Consider the following 20099-nt stretch of genomic DNA (forward strand, 5'->3'; position numbering starts at 1 on the left):
GGGAGCAGTCACACAGGGAAGGAATTTCCAGGGCTTATGGTCAAGCCTGGAGACATCACTTCACATAAATATCCTGAAGCTAAGGGCCATTTACAATGCTCTAAGCTTAGCAAGACCTCTGCTTCAAGGTCAGCCGGTGTTGATCCAGTCGGACAACATCACGGCAGTCACCCACGTAAACAGACAGGGTGGCACAAGAAGCAGGAGGGCAATGACAGAAGCTGCAAGGATTCTTCGCTGGGCGGAAAATCATGTGATAGCACTGTCAGCAATTCCGGGAGTGGACAACTAGGAAGCAGACTTCCTCAGCAGACACGACCTCCACCCGGGAGAGTGGGGACTTCACCCAGAAGTCTTCCACATGATTATAAACCGTTGGGAAAAACTCGACAGGTATTGCGCCAGGTCAAGGGACCCTCAGGCAATAGCTGTAGACGCTGTGGTAACACCGTGGGTGTTCCAGTCAGTGTATGTGTTCCCTCATCTGCCTCGCATACCCAAGGTACTGAGATTGATAAGATGGAGAGGAGTAAGCACTATATTCGTGGCTCCGGATTGGCCAAGAAGGACTTGGTAACCGGAACTTCAAAAGATGCTCACGGAGGATCCGTGGCCTCTACCTCTAAGAAGGGACCTGCTTCAGCAAGGACCCTGTCTGTTCCAAGACTTACCGCGACTGCGTTTGACGGCATGGCGGTTGAACGCCGGATCCTGAAGGAAAAAAGGCATTCCGGATGAAGTCATCCCTATCCTGATCAAAGCCAGGAAGGATGTAACCGCAAAACATTATCACCGCATTTGCGAAAATGTTGCGTGGTGCGAGGCCAGTAAGGCCCGACGGAGGAAATTCAACTGGGTCGATTCCTACATTTCCTGCAAACAGGAGTGTCTATGGGCCTGAAATTGGGGTCCATTAAGGTTCAAATTTCGGCCCTGTCAATTTTCTTCCAAAAAGAACTAGCTTCAGTCCCTGAAGTTCAGACGTTGTAAAAGGGGTACTGCATATACAGCCTCCTTTTGTGCCTCCAGTGGCACCTTGGGATCTCAATGTAGTTTTTGGGTTCCAAAAAGTCACATTGGTTTGAACCACTTAAATCTGTGGAGTTAAAATATCTCACATGGAAAGTGGTCATGCTGTTGGCCCTGGCCTGGGCTAGGCGCGTGTCAGAATTGGCGGCTTTATCCTGTAAAAGCCCTTATCTGATTTTCCATTCGGACAGGGCGGAATTGAGGACTCGTCCTCAGTTTCTCCCTAAGGTGGTTTCAGCATTTCACCTGAACCAACCTATTGTGGTGCCTGCGGCTACTAGGGACTTGGAGGACTCCAAGTTGCTAGACGTTGTCAGGGCCCTGAAAATATGTTTCCAGGACGGCTGGAGTCAGAAAATCTGACTCGCTGTTTATCCTGTATGCACCCAACAAGCTGGGTGCTCCTGCTTCTAAGCAGACTATTGCTCGTTGGATTTGTAGTACAATTCAGCTTGCACATTCTGTGGCAGGCCTGCCACAGCCAAAAATCTGTAAATGCCCACTCCACAAGGAAGATGGGCTCATCTTGGGCGGCTGCCCGAGGGGTCTCGGCTTTACAACTTTGCCGAGCAGCTACTTGGTCAGGAGCAAATACGTTTGTAAAATTCTACAAAATTGATACCCTGGCTGAGGAGGACCTGAAGTTCTCTCATTTGGTGCTGCAGAGTCATCCGCACTCTCCCGCCCGTTTGGGAGCTTTGGTATAATCCCCATGGTCCTTTCGGAGTTCCCAGCATCCACTAGGACGTCAGAGAAAATAAGAATTTACTTACCGATAATTCTATTTCTCATAGTCCGTAGTGGATGCTGGGCGCCCATCCCAAGTGCGGATTGTCTGCAATACTGGTACATAGTTATTGTTACCAAAAAATCGGGTTATTGCTGTAGTGAGCCATCTTTTCTAGAGGCTCCTCTGTTATCATGCTGTTAACTGGGTTCAGATCACAAGTTGTACGGTGTGATTGGTGTGGCTGGTATGAGTCTTACCCGGGATTCAAAATCCTTCCTTATTGTGTACGCTCGTCCGGGCACAGTATCCTAACTGAGGCTTGGAGGAGGGTCATAGGGGGAGGAGCCAGTGCACACCAGATAGTCCTAAAGCTTTCTTTAGATGTGCCCAGTCTCCTGCGGAGCCGCTATTCCCCATGGTCCTTACGGAGTCCCCAGCATCCACTACGGACTACGAGAAATAGAATTATCGGTAAGTAAATTATTATTTTTTCTTCCAGAGAAAAAAGCTCTAGAAATACAGAACATGGTAAAACAGATTCTGAAACCGGCAAGAGTGTCAGTTCTTCAATGCACTCGGTTGCTGGGGAAGATGGTGGCGGCCTACGAGGCCATTCAATATGGCAGGTTCCATGCCAGGGTGTTTCAGTGTGGGACCTGTTGGACAAGTGGTCCGGGTCTCACCTGGACATGCACTTCCAGGTCCAGTATCTCCCTTCTGTGGTGGCTGCACAGTTCTCACCTTCTGGAGGGACGCAGGTTCGAGATTCAGGATTGGATCCTGGTGACCACAGATGCAGGTCTCCGAGGCTGGGGAGCAGTCACACAAGGGAGAAACTTTCAGGGAACATGGTCAAGCCAGGAAGCTTGTCTGCACATAAACATTCTGGAATTAAGGGCCATTTACAACGGCATTCTGCAAGCGGAACATCTTCTTCGCGGTCTGCCAGTCTTGATTCAGTCAGACAACATAACAGCAGTGGCGTACATAAACCGCCAGGGTGGAACAAAGAGCAGAGCGTTGATGGCCGAAGCCACGAACGTTCTTCGCTGGGTGGAAAGACATGCAAGCGCTCTGTCAGCAGTCTTCATTCCAGGAGTGGACAACTGGGAAGCAGACTTCCTCAGCAGACACGATCTCCATCCAGGAGAGTGGGGTCTTCATCAAGAGGTCTTTGCAGATGTGACAAGTCGTTGGGGAATTCCTCAAATAGACATGATGGCGTCCCGCCTCAACAAGAAACTTCAGAGATATTGTCCCAGGTCGAGGGACCCTCAAGCAATAGCGGTGGACGCCCTAGTGACACCGTGGGTGTTTCCGTCGGTCTGTGTGTTCCCTCTACTTCCACTCATTCCAAAGGTGATAAAGATTAAAAGAAGAACAAGGGTTCAGGCGATACTCATTGTTCCAGACTGGCCAAGTAGGGCCTGGTATCCAGATCTTCAGGAGTTGCTCATAGAAGATCCCTGGCCGCTTCCTCTTCGGGAGGACCTGTTACAACAAGGTCCGTGCGTGTATCAGGACTTACCGCGGCTGCGTTTGACGGCATAGTGGTTGAACGCCAAATCCTAGCCAAAAAGGGTATTCCCTGTGAAGTCATTCCCACTCTGCTTCAGGCTAGAAAGGATGTAACTGCAAAGCATTACCACCGTATTTGGAGAAAATGTGTCTTGGTGTGAATCCAAGAAGGCTCCTATGGAAGAATTTCAGCTAGGGCGTTTGCTCCATTTTTTGCAAGTTGGTGTGGATGCGGGCCTGAAGTTAGGCTCTATTAAAGTACAAATTTCGGCCTTATCAATTTTCTTTCAGAAAGAATTGGCCTCCCTTCCAGAAGTTCAGACCTTCGTGAAAGGTGTGCTGCACATCCAACCTCCATTTGTGCCCCCAGTGGCACCGTGGGATCTTAATGTGGTATTGCAGTTCCTGCAATCTCCTTGGTTTGAAACTTTACGTAAGGTTGAGTTAAAATTCCTTACTTGGAAAGTAGTCATGTTGTTGGCCTTGGCATCCGCAAGGCGAGTTTCTGAGTTGGTGGCTTTGTCTCACAAAAGCCCCTATTTAATCTTCCATGCTGATAGAGCGGAGTTGAGAACTCGCCAGCAATTTCTGCCAAAAGTGGTTTCATTGTTTCATGTCAACCAGCCGATTGTGGTTCCAGTGGCTACTGACGCCTTGGCGGAGTCGAAGTCTCTCGATGTGGTCAGAGCTTTGAAGATCTATGTCGCCAGGACGGCAAAGATTAGGAAAACAGAGGCTCTGTTTGTCCTGTGGACTCCCAACAAGATTGGGGTCCTGCCTCCAAGCAGACTATTGCGCGCTGGATCTGTAACACGTTTCAGCAGGCTCATTCTACAGCGGGATTGCCGTTACCGAAATCGGTGAAAGCCTATTCTACCAGAAAGGTGGGCTCATTCTGGGCGGCTGCCCAAGGGGTCTCGGCATTACAGCTTTGCCGAGCTGCTACCTGGTCTGGTTCAAGCACCTTTGCGAAGTTTTACAAGTTTGATACCCTGGCTGAGGAGGACCTCTTGTTTGGTCAATCGGTGCTGCAGAGTCATCCGCACTCTCCCGCCCGTTCTAGAGCTTTGGTATAAACCTCATGGTTCTTGAATCTTCCCCAGCATCCTCTAGGACGTATGATAAAATAGGATTTTAATACCTACCGGTAAATCCTTTTCTCTTAGTCCGTAGAGGATGCTGGGCGCCCGTCCCAGTGCGGGCTGTATCTGCAGTTTGGTTTTGGTTGCACTCATGTTGAGTTAAGTGCAGTCAGTCTGTGGCTGATGTTGGTCATGCCGTTGCATGCTTGTTGTTGAATGCCATGTTGTACGGAGTGTTTGAGGTGTGAGCTGGTGTGTATCTCGCCTTAGTTTAAAGTTTAAATATAAATTATATAAATCCTGATCCTCGAAATGTCCGTCTCCCTGAGCACAGTTCCTATAACTGGAGTCTGGAAGAGGGGCTTGTAGGGAGGAGCCAGTTCACACCGCTTTTAAAGTCTTAAAGTGCCCATGTCTCCTGCGGATCCCGTCTATACCCCATGGTTCTTGAAGCTTCCCCAGCATCCTCTACGGACTAAGAGAAAAGGATTTACCGGTAGGTATTAAAATCCTATTTTCTCTACTCACTGCTTGTTCTTCATTCATTTAAGGTTTGTCTTTTTTTATTCCTCTCTCTCTTACGTCTTAGAGGATGCTGGGGTCCACATTAGTACCATGGGGTATAGACTGGTCCACCAGGAGCCATTGGCACTTTAAGAGTTTGAGAGTGTGTGCTGGCTCCTCCCTCTATGCCCCTCCTACCAGACTCAGTTTAGAAAATGTGCCCGGAGGAGCCGGTCACAGCTAGGGGAGCTCTCCATAGCTGTTCTAGCAACAGCGTGGGACTAGGGGGGGGGGGGGAGTAGTGTCCGCCCTGCGGGGTCTTAGCCGCTTACTCCGCTGACAGGACACTGAGCTCCTGAGGGGATAGATCGTTCCCCGCCACAGGGGATCGCTCACCCCAGCAGCATGCCGCCAACCCCTTACAGAGCTGAAGATTGTGGCGAGTAAGACACCGACCCCCCTAGCAAGCGGGGGGCCGGTGTGAAGATGGCGGCAGCAGGGTAGGAGCGCAATGGCTCAGCGGTACATAGTGCGGCGCGGTGAGGGGCGCCCTGGGCCAGCGCTTACACCCTACACTAGTCACAAAGCCTGTCGGGGTCCCAGGATCTCAGCCAGCATCAATTCTCAGGCCAGTATAATCAGATGAAGAGCGGGAAGACAGCGCCATTTGGGGGGCGGAGCTTCTCCTCAGAGCGGACCCAGCAACGTTAAGCGCCATTTCCTGCCTGCACAGCGCTGATCAGGAGAAAGAAGGTCCCTCCACAGCAACTCCAGCTATCTCTCATTGTACCAGGGGGTTGTAGAAGGGGGGGGGGGGGGGGGGCTGCAATACGACTGTGTGTCCTATTAAGGTGCACAGTCAGCGCTGATAGGGGGTCTCCCTTTGGTTAAAAGCGCTGTGTGTGGGTTGGCTCCAATCTCTGTGTCTCTCTTACCATTCTTGGGGGGGAAACTCTGTCTGCCCTCCCCTGTGTGTGTGTGTGTGTGTGTGTGTGTGTGTGTGTGGAGTCTTTTGTGGTCTCCTTTAGCTATGTCCAGGGACACAGTCATATGCTGCGGAGGATATGTCCTCCCAGGATGATCCCATTCCATGTAATCAGGATAGCACTGGTTTAGCACAGATTCCAGCTAGGGAACCTGAGTGGTTTTCTTCTATCAAATCTTGGATTTCCCAGATTTCAGATAGGGTTGCAAGTGATGAATCCGCAGCCCAGGTATTACAGAACTCTATGGCAGTATGGCCCGATTCTGGTACCTCAGGACGCTCCGCTATACACCCCCACAAACATGCACTTGTTCATGTCATGCTAGATGACATGGATACCGATTCTGATACCACAGACGGTAATGGGGATGTGTTGCAGGGGTCTGACTCTCTTGCAAAGAGGTTGCAATTGATGATAGAGGCTATCAGGGATGTGTTGAATGTTAATGATACCACACCTGAGCAGGTTGAGGAGGCTTTTTTCACTGAAAATGAAAAGACCCCGCTAACCTTCCCTGCGTCAAAGGAATTGAATGCTATATTTGAGAAAGCATGGGAAAACCCTGAGAAAAAATTCCAGATCCCTAAAAGGGTCCAGGTGGCGTTTCCTTTCCTTGAGGAGGATAGGAAAAAATGGGAAAGCCCACAAATTGTTGACGCATCTGTGTCCAGACTCTCAAAAAAGGTGGTTTTGCCTGTTCTGGGATCTACCGCCTTAAAGGAGCCGGCTGATCGAAAGATTGATAATACACTTAAATCCATGTACACCGCTTCGGGGGCCATATTACGTCCCACTATTGCTAGTGCATGGATCGCAAAAGCTATAGTAAAATGGTTAGGTACCTTACTTGAGGATTTGGATACAATGGATAAGGGTGCTGTTGAATTGTTTTTGCGTAACATTCACGATTCAGCAGGTTTTATGGTAGAATCCATGAAGGACCTGGGTTCCATGGCTGCGGGGATCTCCTCCATGTCTGTTTCAGCTCGTCGGGGACTGTGGCTGCGCCAGTGGTCGGCCGACGCGGATTCCAGGAAAAGTGTGGAGTCCCTATCCTATACAGGTCAGGCTCTCTTTGGGGAAGCTTTGGATGTGTGGATATCCACGGCTACGGCGGGTAAGTCTCCATTCCTTCCCTCAGCTGCACCTGCTCCGAAGAAATCCTTCTCTTCATCAGCATTGCAGTCCTTTCGGCCTAACAAGCCTAGAAAGGCCAAGCCGTCCAATACCTTCTTTAGGGGCGGTCGTGCTAAATCCAAGAAACCTTCTGCTGCAGGTTCCCAGGAAACTAAGCCTGCTTCCAGTATGCCGAAGTCCTCCGCATGATGGTGGACCGAGCGGCCTGGAGGTAGGGCCAATGGGAGCGAGGCTCAGACAGTTCAGTCACGTCTGGGTATCGTCCAGCCTGGATCCCTGGGTGCTAGATATTGTGTCCCAGGGATACAGGTTGGAATTTCAACAAATCCCTCCACCAATTTTTCAAATCAGTCTTGCCAGCTCTGCTGGCGGACAGGACTTTCCTACAAGCAGCGGTTCAGAAGTTGGTGGAGGCACAGGTAATTGTGCCAGTGCCTACTCATTCGCAAGCCACGGGTTACTATTCAAACCTTTTTGTGGTACCGAAACCGGATGGTTTTGTCAGGCCCATTCTGAACCTAAAATCACTGAACCCTTTTCTGAAGGAGTTCAAGTTCAAAATGGAGTATCTCAGGGCAGTGATATCAGGTCTGGAAGAGGGGGAATTCCTAGTATCCCTGGATATCAAGGATGCGTACCTCCACATTCCGATTTGGCTACCGCATCGGGCTTATCTCCGTTTTGCATTACTGGACTGTCATTTCCAGTTCCAGGCCCTGCCATTCGGCCTCTCTACAGCACCAAGGGTGTTCACCAAGGTGATGGCGGAGATGATGGTTCTACTCCGAAAATAGGGGGTGAACATCATTCCGTATCTAGACGATCTACTGATAAAAGCATCGTCCAAGGAGGAGCCGTTAAAGTCCATTGTACTCACGACCCGCCTACTCAGAGTCCACGGTTGGATTCTGAACCTTCCAAAATCTCATTTGGAACCAACCCGGATGTTGTCTTTTCTGGGGATGATCCTCGACACGGAAGTGCAGAGGGTGTTTCTTCCACAGGAAAAGGCGTTGGTGATACAGACAATGGTCCGGGATGTCCTTAAGCCAGCCCGGATGTCGGTTCATCAATGCATTCGCCTTTTGGGAAAGATGGTGGCCTCTTACGAGGCTCTCCAGTATGGGAGGTTCCATGCTCGGGCCTTCCAACTGGATCTCCTGGACAAGTGGTCAGGATCTCATCTACACATGCACCAGAGAATTTGTCTGTCGCCAAGGGCCAGGATTTCAATCCTCTGGTGGCTCCAATTGTCTCACCTTCTGGAGGGCCGCAGGTTCGGGATTCAGGACTGGGTCCTTCTAACCATGGATGCGAGCCTCTGGGGCTGGGGCGCAGTCACTCAAGGGGAAACCTTCCAAGGAAGGTGGTCAAGTCTGGATGCCGGCCTGCCGATCAACATCCTGGAACTAAGAGCCATCTACAACGGTCTTCTTCAGGCGGCCCATCTTCTAAGAAATTGGGCCATTCAAGTACAGTCGGACAATGTAACGACGGTGGCTTACATAAACCGACAGGGCGGTACAAAGAGCAGAGCTGCGATGTCAGAGGTGACAAGAATCATCCTCTCGGCAGAATAACATGCGTTGGCGCTCTCTGCAATCTTCATTCCGGGGGTGGACAACTGGGAAGCAGACTTCCTCAGCAGACACGATCTCCATCCGGGGGAGTGTGGTCTCCATCCGGAGGTGTTCAAGGACATAACCGTCCTTTGGGGATTACCCCAAATAGACATGATGGCCTCTCATCTCAACAAGAAGCTTCGACACTATTGTTCCAGGTTGAGGGACCCACAAGCAGTGGCGGTGGACACCCTGGTGTCTCCGTGGGTATTCCAGTCAGTGTTCGTGTTTCCACCACTCCCACTCATTCCAAGAGTTCTAAAGCTCGTAAGGAGAACAAGAGTTCAAGCGATCCTCATTGCTCCAGACTGGCCAAGGCGGGCTTGGTACGCGGACCTTCTGAATCTCTTGCAGGAAGAGTGAAGTCCTCTTCGGGAGGACCTGCTGCGTTCGCCTGTCAAGACTTACCGCGGCTACGTTTGACGGCATGGAGGTTGAACGCCTGATACTAGCTCGGAAGGGCATTCCTACCCTGATACAGGCTAGGAAAGGGGTAACGTCTAAACATTACCATCGTATTTGGAAGAAATATGTTTCTTGGTGTGAGTCCAAGAAGTTTCCTGTGGTGGAATTTCAACTGGTACGTTTTCTCCTCTTCCTGCAAGGAGGTGTGGATATGGGCCTGAGGTTGGGATCTGTGAAGATCCAGATTTCGGCCCTATCCATTTTCTTCCAGAAACAATTGGCTGCCCTCCCTGAGGTTCAGACTTTTTTAAAGGGAGTTCTGCACATTCAACCTCCCTTTGTGCTGCCTTGGGACCTTAACGTGATGTTGCAGTTCCTCCAGTCGGACTGGTGTGAGCCTCTACAGGAGGTTGAGGTCAAATTTCTTACATGGAAGGCTGTCACGTTGTTGGCCTTAGCTTCTGCTAGACGTGTGTCAGAATTGGGGGCTTTGTCTTGTAAAAGCCCTTACTTAATCTTCCACGAAGATAGAGCTGAGCTCCGGACACGTCGGCAGTTTCTTCCGAAGGTTGTGTCGGCATTTCATATCAACCAACCTATTGCAGTGCCAGTGGCTACTGACTCCTCAATTTCGTCAAAGTCCTTGGATGTTGTGAGGGCTTTGAGAATCTATGTGAAGAGGACTGATCGTCACAGGAAATCGGACTCTTTGTCCTGTATGATCCCAAGAAAATTGGGTGTCCTGCTTCAAAGCAGACTATATCTCGCTGGATTAGATTCACTATCCAGCATGCTTATTCTACGGCAGGATTGCCGTGTCCAAAATCTGTGAAGGACCCACTCTACTCGTAAGGTGGGGTCTTTCTGGGCGGCTGTCCAGGGTGTCTCGGCATTACAACTTTGCCGAGCTGCAACTTGGTCTGGGTCGAACACGTTTGCAAAGTTCTACAAGTTCGATACTTTGGCCTCTGAGGATCTAAAGTTCAGTCAATCAGTTCTGCAGGAGCCTCCGCGCTCTCCCTCCCGCTCTGGGAGCTTTGGTACATCCCCATGGTACTAATGTGGACCCCAGCATCCTCTAGGATGTAAGAGAAAATAGGATTTTGGTTACCTACCGGTAAATCCTTTTCTCGTAGTCAGTAGAGGATGCTGGGCGCCCGCCCAGCGCTTTGCTTTCCTGCAACCGTTATCTGGTTCAGTACAACTTTGTTTAGTTATGTACTGCATTGTTACTTGGTAAGTAATGTTTCAGCAGTTGCTGAGTTTTTCAAGCTAGTTAACTTGATGAGCCTTGTATGTGTGAGCTGGTGTGAATCTCGCCACTATTTGTGTTACATAGTAACATAGTATTTGAGGTTGAATAGAGGCAAATTGCCCATCGTGTTCAACCTGTTTTAAGTTGCGATGATTCTGCATACTTGCTAAATAATGTTTTATGACTAGTTAGCTACTATAACTCATGTTACCCCCGGATTAACCACGTTGATATTTTAAGTATTATAACCTTGGATAGCTTTTTCATTCAGAAATGTATCCATTCCTTTTTTAAATCCAATTAGAGTCCGCCATTACCCTTCCCTGGCAGGGAATTCCACATCCTGATTGCCCTAACAGTGAAGAACCCTTTCCTCCGTTGCGTTCGGAACTTTCTCTCCTCCAGCCGCAGCGAGTGCCCACGTGTCCTAAACTGTGTTCTTTTAATAAATCCTCTGATAACTCTTTGTGATGTCCCATTACATATTTGAAGATATTAATAATATCTCCTCTTAGGCGCCTCTTTTCTAGTGTATACATATTCAGCCTAGTAAGTCTTTCCTTATAGTCCAGTCCTTCTAGGCCTTTAATCAATTTAGTAGCTCGCCTTTGAACACTTTTGAGTTCACTGATGTCTATTTTTATACAATGGTGCCCAAAACTGAACACAATATTCCAGGTGCGGACGTACCAATGCCTTATACAGCGGCATGATTACATCCGAGTCCCTTGTCTCAATTGCCCTTTTTATGCACACTAGCACCTTACTTGCCTTCTTTACTGTGTTTTGACATTGTGTACGGTTATTAAGCCTATTATCAATGAATACACCCAAATCTTTTTCCAGCTCTGTTTCCCCTAGGCGTTCCCCATTTAATATGTAGGATGCAAGTTTGTTTTTAGTCCCAAAATGCATAACCTTGCATTTGTCTGTATTGAACCTCATTTTCCAGTTAGATGCCCAGAGTTCAAGTTAAATCCTTCTTTCGAAGATGTCCGTCTCGGGCACAGTTTCTAGACTGAGTCTGGTAGGAGGGTCATAGAGGGAGTAGCCAGCCCACACACAAACTCTTAAAGTGCCAGTGGCTCCTGGTGGACCCGTCTATACCCCATGGTACTAATATGAACCCCAGCATCCTCTACGGCCTATGAGAAAAGGATTTACCGGTAGGTAACCAAAGTCCTATTATTTATCTGATCTTTTTATGCAGATGATTCTTTCTCCCACCCACCATCTTTGTGACACGGTGTATTACGCCTTACCTCTGTTGAAATGACCCATAGCCAGTTAGTAACCGTTCCACCTTGGTTCTATACGTAAGAATCCAGCACTCAGCAGGACCTTTGCACTGACTTAGCGTAACACTCTTAATAAGCACCTTATAGACCTAACAGCAAGAGGCTAAGATTTTATGACTTCCACTAAACAACATGTATACACAGTTTAAATTTAAAGCCCATGGTTTCCTTTTTATATAAAAAAGGACGTTTATTAGCTGCATGCTACCCTCTCTGTATAAATACTTGTTTTTGTTGAGTCTACATCTGCTGGCAAGGAACTTGGTGGTGCTACTATATCCAGCCTTAGAACGATGACAAATGGATGATATAGATTATATGAGGCTTTCTTAGATGTTATATTCCTTTACTACACAATGCTATTCCACATCCAGTTCCTGCATGGACGAGGGAAGAAGGAGCTGAACATGCGCACAGTCCAGACCATGAAGATCGGGCTGAAGGATCAGAACAAGGGCCTATTTACTGTGTGGCAGGAGATCTTCCAGCTCCCCAAAGTCCAAAGGTAAGGTGGCCTGGGATGGAGTGATGAGGATACCAAGATACTGAAAGCAACCCTCTATGAGGGCAACATGTATCCATGTACAGAAGGAACAGACTGGCAGCTTGCTAAGGTTACAGGCTCTTATTATTGGCACCAGTTCCTCTCAACCTTTTCTAAGTGTATTGTCTCGTTCATGAGTTTTTGTTCTTCCTTTTGTAGACCCCATGCTGTTCAGTATTAAGCTGCCCCTGCTTCTCACACAATAGTTTTCTCTAACGTCCTAAGTGGATGCTGGGACTCCGTAAGGACCATGGGGAATAGCGGCTCCGCAGGAGACTGGGCACAAAAGTAAAAGCTTGAACTAGCTGGTGTGCACTGGCTCCTCCCCCTATGACCCTCCTCCAAGCCTCAGTTAGATTTTTGTGCCCGAACGAGAAGGGTGCATGCTAGGTGGCTCTCCTGAGCTGCTTAGAGTAAAAGTTTATTTTAGGTTTTTTATTTTCAGTGAGTCCTGCTGGCAACAGGCTCACTGCATCGTGGGACTAAGGGGAGAAGAAACGAACTCACCTGCGTGCAGAGTGGATTGGGTTTCTTAGGCTACTGGACATTAGCTCCAGAGGGACGATCACAGGTTCAGCCTGGATGGGTCCCGGAGCCGCGCCGCCGGCCCCCTTACAGAGCCAGAAGAACGAAGAGGTCCGGTGAAATCAGCGGCAGAAGACGTTCCTGTCTTCAACTAAGGTAGCGCACAGCACTGCAGCTGTGCGCCATTGCTCTCAGCACACTTCACACTCCGGTCACTGAGGGTGCAGGGCGCTGGGGGGGAGCGCCCTGAGACGCAATAAAAACAAAAATACCTTAGGATGGCAAAAGAAATACATCACATATAGCTCCTGGGCTATATGGATGTATTTAACCCCTGCCAGTTTTCCAGAAAAAAGCGGGAGATAAGGCCGTCGTGAAGGGGCGGAGCCTATCTCCTCAGCACACAAGCGCCATTTTCCCTCACAGTTCCGCTGGAAGGACGGCTCCCTGACTCTCCCCTGCAGTCCCTACAGTATCAGGGTAAAAACGAGAGAGGGGGGGCACTATTGGCAGCTAAATTATAAACAGCAGCTATAAAAGGGAGTAACACTTATATAAGGTTATCCCTATATATATATATATATATAGCGCTCTGGTGTGTGCTGGCAAACTCTCCCTCTGTCTCCCCAAAGGGCTAGTGGGGTCCTGTCCTCTATCAGAGCATTCCCTGTGTGTGTGTGCTGGGTGTCGGTACGATTGTGTCGACATGTATGAGGAGGAAAATGATGTGGAAGCAGAGCAATTGCCTGTATTAGTGATGTCACCCCCTAGGGAGTCGACACCTGACTGGATGGTTGTATTTAAAGAACTACGTGACAATGTCAGCACTTTACAAAAAACTGTTGACGACATGAGACAGCCGACAAATCAATTAGTGCCTGTCCAGGCGTCTCAGACACCGTCAGGGGCGATAAAACGCCCGTTACCTCAGTGGGTCGACACAGACCCAGACACGGATACTGAGTCCAGTGTCGACGGTGAGGAGACAAACGTAATGTCCAGTAGGGCCACACGTTACATGATCACGGCAATGAAGGAGGCATTGAACATTTCTGACACTACAAGTACCACAAAGAAGGGTATTATGTGGGGAGTGAAAAAACTACCAGTAGCTTTTCCTGAGTCAGATGAATTAAATGAGGTGTGTGATAAAGCGTGGGTTTCCCCCGATAAAAAAGTGCTAATTTCTAATAAATTATTGGCACTATACCCTTTCCCGCCAGAGGTTAGGGCGCGTTGGGAAACACCCCCTAAAGTAGATAAAGCGCTCACACGTTTATCTAAACAAGTAGCGTTACCGTCTCCTGATACGGCCGCCCTCAAAGAACCAGCGGATAGAAGGCTGGAAAATATCCTGAAGGGTATATACACACATACTGGTGTTATACTGCGACCAGCAATCGCATCAGCCTGGATGTGCAGTGCTGGAGTGGCGTGGTCGGATTCCCTGACTGAAAATATTGATACCCTGGATAGGGACAGTATATTACTGACTATAGAGCATTTGAAGGATGCATTACTATATATGCGTGATGCACAGAGGGATATTTGCACCCTGGCATCAAGAGTGAGTGCTATGTCCATTTCGGCCAGAAGAGCGTTATGGACGCGACAGTGGTCAGGGGATGCGGATTCCAAACGACATATGGATGTATTGCCGTTTAAAGGAGAGGAGTTATTTGGGGCCGGTCTATCGGACCTGGTGGCCACGGCAACGGCCGGAAAGTCCACCTTTTTACCCCAGGTCACCTCTCAGCAGAAAAAGACACCGTCTTTTCAAACTCAGTCCTTTCGTTCCCATAAGTACAGGCGGGCAAAAGGCCACTCATTTCTGCCCCGGGGCAGAGGAAGAGGAAAAAGACTGCACCAGGCAGCCTCTTCCCAGGAGCAGAAGCCCTCCTCTGCTTCTGCCAAGTCTTCAGCATGACGCTGGGGCTTTACAAGCGGACTCGGACACGGTGGGGGCCCGTCTCAAAAATTTCAACGCGCAGTGGGCTTACTCGCAAGTGGACCCCTGGATTCTGCAGGTAGTATCACAGGGGTACAAACTGGAATTCGAGACGTCTCCCCCTCGCCGGTTCCTGAAGTCTGCTCTACCAAAGTCTCCCTCCGACAGGGAGGCAGTTTTGGAAGCCATTCACAAGCTGTATTCCCAGCAGGTGATAATCAAGGTACCTCTCCTACAACAGGGAAAGGGGTATTATTCCACGCTGTTTGTGGTACCGAAGCCGGACGGCTCGGTGAGACCAATTTTAAATCTAAAATCCTTGAACACTTACATAAAGAGGTTCAAATTCAAGATGGAGTCACTCAGAGCAGTGATAGCAAACCTGGAAGAAGGGGACTATATGGTGTCTCTGGACATCAAAGATGCTTATCTCCACGTCCCAATTTACCCTTCTCACCAAGGGTACCTCAGGTTTGTAGTACAAAACTGTCATTATCAGTTTCAGACGCTGCCGTTTGGGTTGTCCACGGCACCTCGGGTCTTTACCAAGGTAATGGCCGAAATGATGATTCTTCTTCGAAGAAAAGGCGTTTTAATTATCCCTTACTTGGACGATCTCCTGATAAGGGCAAGGTCCAGGGAACAGTTAGAAGTCGGAGTAGCACTATCTCAGTTAGTGTTACGTGTGGATCCTAAATATTCCAAAATCGCAGCTGATTCCAACGACACGTCTCCTGTTCCTAGGAATGATTCTGGACACAGTCCAGAAAAAGGTGTTTCTCCCAGAGGAGAAGGCCAGGGAGTTATCCGAACTAGTCAGGAATCTCCTAAAACCAGGCCAGGTGTCAGTGCATCAGTGCACGAGGGTCCTGGGAAAAATGGTGGCTTCTTACGAAGCGATTCCATTTGGAAGATTCCATGCAAGAACGTTTCAGTGGGATCTTCTGGACAAATGGTCCGGATCGCATCTTCAGATGCATCAGCGGATAACCCTGTCGCCAAGGACAAGGGTGTCTCTTCTGTGGTGGCTGCAGAGTGCTCATCTACTAGAGGGCCGCAGATTCGGCATTCAGGATTGGATCCTGGTGACCACAGATGCCAGCCTGAGAGGCTGGGGAGCAGTCACACAGGGAAAAAATTTCCAAGGCTTGTGGTCAAGCATGGAAACATCTCTTCATATAAACATTCTGGAACTAAGGGCCATTTACAATGCCCTAAGTCAAATTGGTTAATGAGCAAGAGAGAAAAGACAACTCCTTTTTATGGGGCACTCATTAGTAATATTCTAAAATGTAACTTTTATTGAAAACGGACTTACATTGACATACAACATAAAACACTTAATTTTGGGAATGTTAATGGTGTAACTGGCTATATTGATTAATTACGACTACCCCTTGCAAATAATTTGTAATTCCTTTAATCAGACAAATCACACAACACTGCCTACATACGGCTGATTAATTCACCCAATGGGGTAATTAATAAATATTGTGTGAGAAAAAAATTATAATTAATGAAGATAAAGGTCAGAAAGAAGAAAGGGAGGAATAGATGATAATGCCTGGTTTCTGCTTTTGAAGATCTGCTTGAAAAGCATCGAATCCCCAATGAGAGAACCAACTGGAGCATATATGCACCACTCCCAAGACCTGTATCTGCTGTTAACTCCACCTAACAGGACTGAGGCAGAGTTAATGAGAGTGCAGGGGAGAAGTCCCTAGCCAGTGTTAGATGCCTGTGATACTGACTGTTTTATAACACATGTGAACTTCACTTTGGGTGTCACCCTCTTGCATATATTCACAGTGAATTGTGTGACTTTTAGTGAAAGAACACTCAAAGAAAACAACAATTGCTTTAGTATCTATCTGCAACACATTCATTAAGTTGGTTTCTAGGAAATACAGCTTTCATATGCAGTGACACCCAGGATGTCTACTGTCCCCAATCTTATCTAATGACATCGAATTGAGGATGAGAGAGTCCTAATGGGTGTGAGTGCAATATGAAAATAGGGTGCTTCTGCTGTCGTTGTCTCAATAGATGAGTCAAGCCGATGAGAGAGCACTTAAAAGGAAAAATGAAAAAAGAAGAAAAAGAAGAAAAAGAAAACAAAATTAAATATGTTTCAGGTAGTGCTGTCAATAGAATATATATCTTTCTAGAGTGTGTTCACTACATATCATAAGTGCAAGGGATTTGCTCAGTATCAACCATTATTTCTCCTTCCCGTATAACTGCCCAACAAATTATATATTAATCAATTGAGTACATAATTCATGTGGTATGTTTGATATCCATACAGTAAGGATCATATCCTAATAAAAACACATTTGCATTATATATGCTCTAGTCAAAATAATTTGCATCTTATTTGCAATAAGCGGCATAGTGCATGTGGATGTGACCCCAATAGCTCATATCACAGTAAGAACAGCACCCTACTGATTAATTCATCCGCAATAACTCACATTATACTGATAGAAAATTAATTACTAAGTACTTATGCATGTCATTGCCATTAGGTAATAAAGTAATAAAGTGAGGATAAGGAATGCTGTTACTTATCCTTTGTGTATTCTTATCAATTCCCCTCGGCTGCTATCAGTGTGCGGCTCCTCACTGATCGTTTTGTTCGGAAGCCGTGATGTCAGAAAATGTAGAGACTGCTTTCACCGTCTTATACCTCCCTTCAGGATATCCTTATTCTAGATTGTCCTCGGGATGGTTGGTCACAGTTAGATACCTGGCATCCGAGACCGCCGCGGGCAGCGTACAGCTCGTCGTTACCGCTGGATCAGTGTAAGAGCAGGGAAGGTAATTTTCGGGTAGCATCCACCTATGCCGTAAACCCGCCGTTACCCTGCTGTTACCAGTATACGGCTCCTCACTGATCGTTTAGTTTGGAAGCCGTGATGCCAAAAGATGTAGAGACTGCCATCACCGACATGTACCTCCCTTCAGGATATCCTTAGTTTCGGACGTCCTCGGGATGGCTGGTCACAGTCAGATGCCTGGCGTCTGAGACCGCCGCGGACAGCGTGCAGTTCGTCGTTGCCGCTGGATCAATGTATGTGAGTAGGAGAGGCAAGTATCGGGTAACATCCACATGCACCGTTAAGCCGCCGTAAACCCAACGTGCACGTTTCACCTGGACGGCCTGCACGAGGGTCCTGGGAAAAATGGTGGCTTCTTACGAAGCGATTCCATTTGGAAGATTCCATGCAAGAACGTTTCAGTGGGATCTTCTGGACAAATGGTCCGGATCGCATCTTCAGATGCATCAGCGGATAACCCTGTCGCCAAGGACAAGGGTGTCTCTTCTGTGGTGGCTGCAGAGTGCTCATCTACTAGAGGGCCGCAGATTCGGCATTCAGGATTGGATCCTGGTGACCACAGATGCCAGCCTGAGAGGCTGGGGAGCAGTCACACAGGGAAAAAATTTCCAAGGCTTGTGGTCAAGCATGGAAACATCTCTTCATATAAACATTCTGGAACTAAGGGCCATTTACAATGCCCTAAGTCAAGCAAAACCCCTGCTTCAGGGTCAGGCGGTATTGATCCAATCGGACAACATCACGTCAGTCGCCCACGTAAACAGACAGGGCGGCACGAGAAGCAGGAGGGCGATGGCAGAAGCTGCAAGGATTCTTCGCTGGGCGGAGAACCATGTGATAGCACTGTCAGCAGTGTTCATTCCGGGAGTGGACAACTGGGAAGCGGACTTCCTCAGCAGACACGACCTTCACCCGGGGGAGTGGGGACTTCATCCAGAAGTCTTCCAAGAGATGGTAAACCGTTGGGAAAAACCAAAGGTGGACATGATGGCGTCCCGTCTCAACAAAAAACTAGACAGATATTGCGCCAGGTCAAGGGACCCTCAGGCAATAGCGGTGGACGCTCTGGTAACACCATGGGTGTACCAGTCAGTGTATGTGTTCCTTCCTCTGCCTCTCATACCAAAAGTACTGAGAATCATAAAAAGGAGAGGAGTAAGAACTAGACTCGTGGTTCCGGATTGGCCAAGAAGGACTTGGTACCCGGAACTTCAAGAGATGCTCACGGAGGACTCGTGGCCTCTACCTCTAAGAAAGGACCTGCTCCAGCAGGGACCTTGTCTGTTCCAAGACTTACCGCGGCTGCGTTTGACGGCATGGCGGTTGAACGCCGGATCCTGAAGGAAAAAGGCATTCCAGAAGAAGTCATCCCTACCCTAATAAAGGCCAGGAAGGATGTAACCGCAAAACATTATCACCGCATTTGGCGAAAATATGTTGCGTGGTGTGAGGCCAAAGAGGCCCCTACAGAGGAATTTCAACTGGGTCGCTTCCTACATTTCCTGCAAACAGGACTGTCTATGGGCCTAAAATTAGGGTCCATTAAGGTTCAAATTTCGGCCCTGTCGATTTTCTTCCAAAAAGAACTGGCTTCAGTGCCTGAAGTCCAGACGTTTGTCAAAGGGGTACTGCATATACAGCCTCCTTTTGTGCCCCCGGTGGCACCTTGGGATCTCAATGTGGTTTTGGGGTTCCTAAAATCACATTGGTTTGAACCACTCACCACTGTGGAATTAAAATATCTCACATGGAAGTGGTAATGCTGTTAGCCCTGGCTTCAGCCAGGCGTGTCTCAGAATTGGCGGCTTTATCTTATAAAAGCCCTTACCTGATTTTTCACACGGATAGGGCAGAATTGAGGACTCGTCCTCAATTTCTCCCAAAGGTGGTTTCAGCGTTTCACGTGAACCAGCCTATTGTGGTGCCTGCGGCTACTAGGGACTTGGAGGACTCCAAGTTACTGGACGTAGTCAGGGCCCTCAAAATATATATTTCCAGGACGGCTGGAGTCAGGAAATCTGACTCGCTGTTTATCCTGTATGCACCCAACAAGCTGGGTGCTCCTGCTTCTAAGCAGACGATTGCTCGTTGGATTTGTAGTACAATTCAGCTTGCGCATTCTGTGGCAGGCCTGCCACAGCCAAAATCTGTAAAAGCCCATTCCACAAGGAAGGTGGGCTCATCTTGGGCGGCTGCCCGAGGGGTCTCGGCTTTACAACTTTGCCGAGCAGCTACTTGGTCAGGGGCAAACACGTTTGCTAAATTCTACAAATTTGATACCCTGGCTGAGGAGGACCTGGAGTTCTCTCATTCGGTGCTGCAGAGTCATCCGCACTCTCCCGCCCGTTTGGGAGCTTTGGTATAATCCCCATGGTCCTTACGGAGTCCCACATCCACTTAGGACGTTAGAGAAAATAAGAATTTACTTACCGATAATTCTATTTCTCATAGTCCGTAGTGGATGCTGGGCGCCCATCCCAAGTGCGGATTGTCTGCAATACTTGTATATAGTTATTGTTACAAAATTCGGGTTATTATTGTTGTGAGCCATCTTTTCAGAGGCTCCTTCGTTTATCATACTGTTAACTGGGTTCAGATCACAGGTTGTACGGTGTGATTGGTGTGGCTGGTATGAGTCTTACCCAGGATTCAATATCCTTCCTTATTATGTACGCT

At 48.3% G+C, this 20099-nt stretch overlaps 1 protein-coding gene across 1 annotated transcript in view; it reads left to right on the plus strand.

The window, feature by feature from the left end:
* Positions 1–20099, plus strand: part of CHTF18 (chromosome transmission fidelity factor 18) — a 191249-nt gene that overhangs the window by 132842 nt on the left and 38308 nt on the right. Inside the window, exon 14 of the mRNA XM_063934863.1 lies at positions 11941–12071. Within this exon, the coding sequence (XP_063790933.1) occupies positions 11941–12071 (131 nt within the window). The remainder of the gene's footprint in view (positions 1–11940; positions 12072–20099) is intronic.

The sequence above is a fragment of the Pseudophryne corroboree genome, chromosome 7, assembly GCF_028390025.1.
Source record: "Pseudophryne corroboree isolate aPseCor3 chromosome 7, aPseCor3.hap2, whole genome shotgun sequence".
NCBI lineage: Eukaryota > Metazoa > Chordata > Amphibia > Anura > Myobatrachidae > Pseudophryne > Pseudophryne corroboree.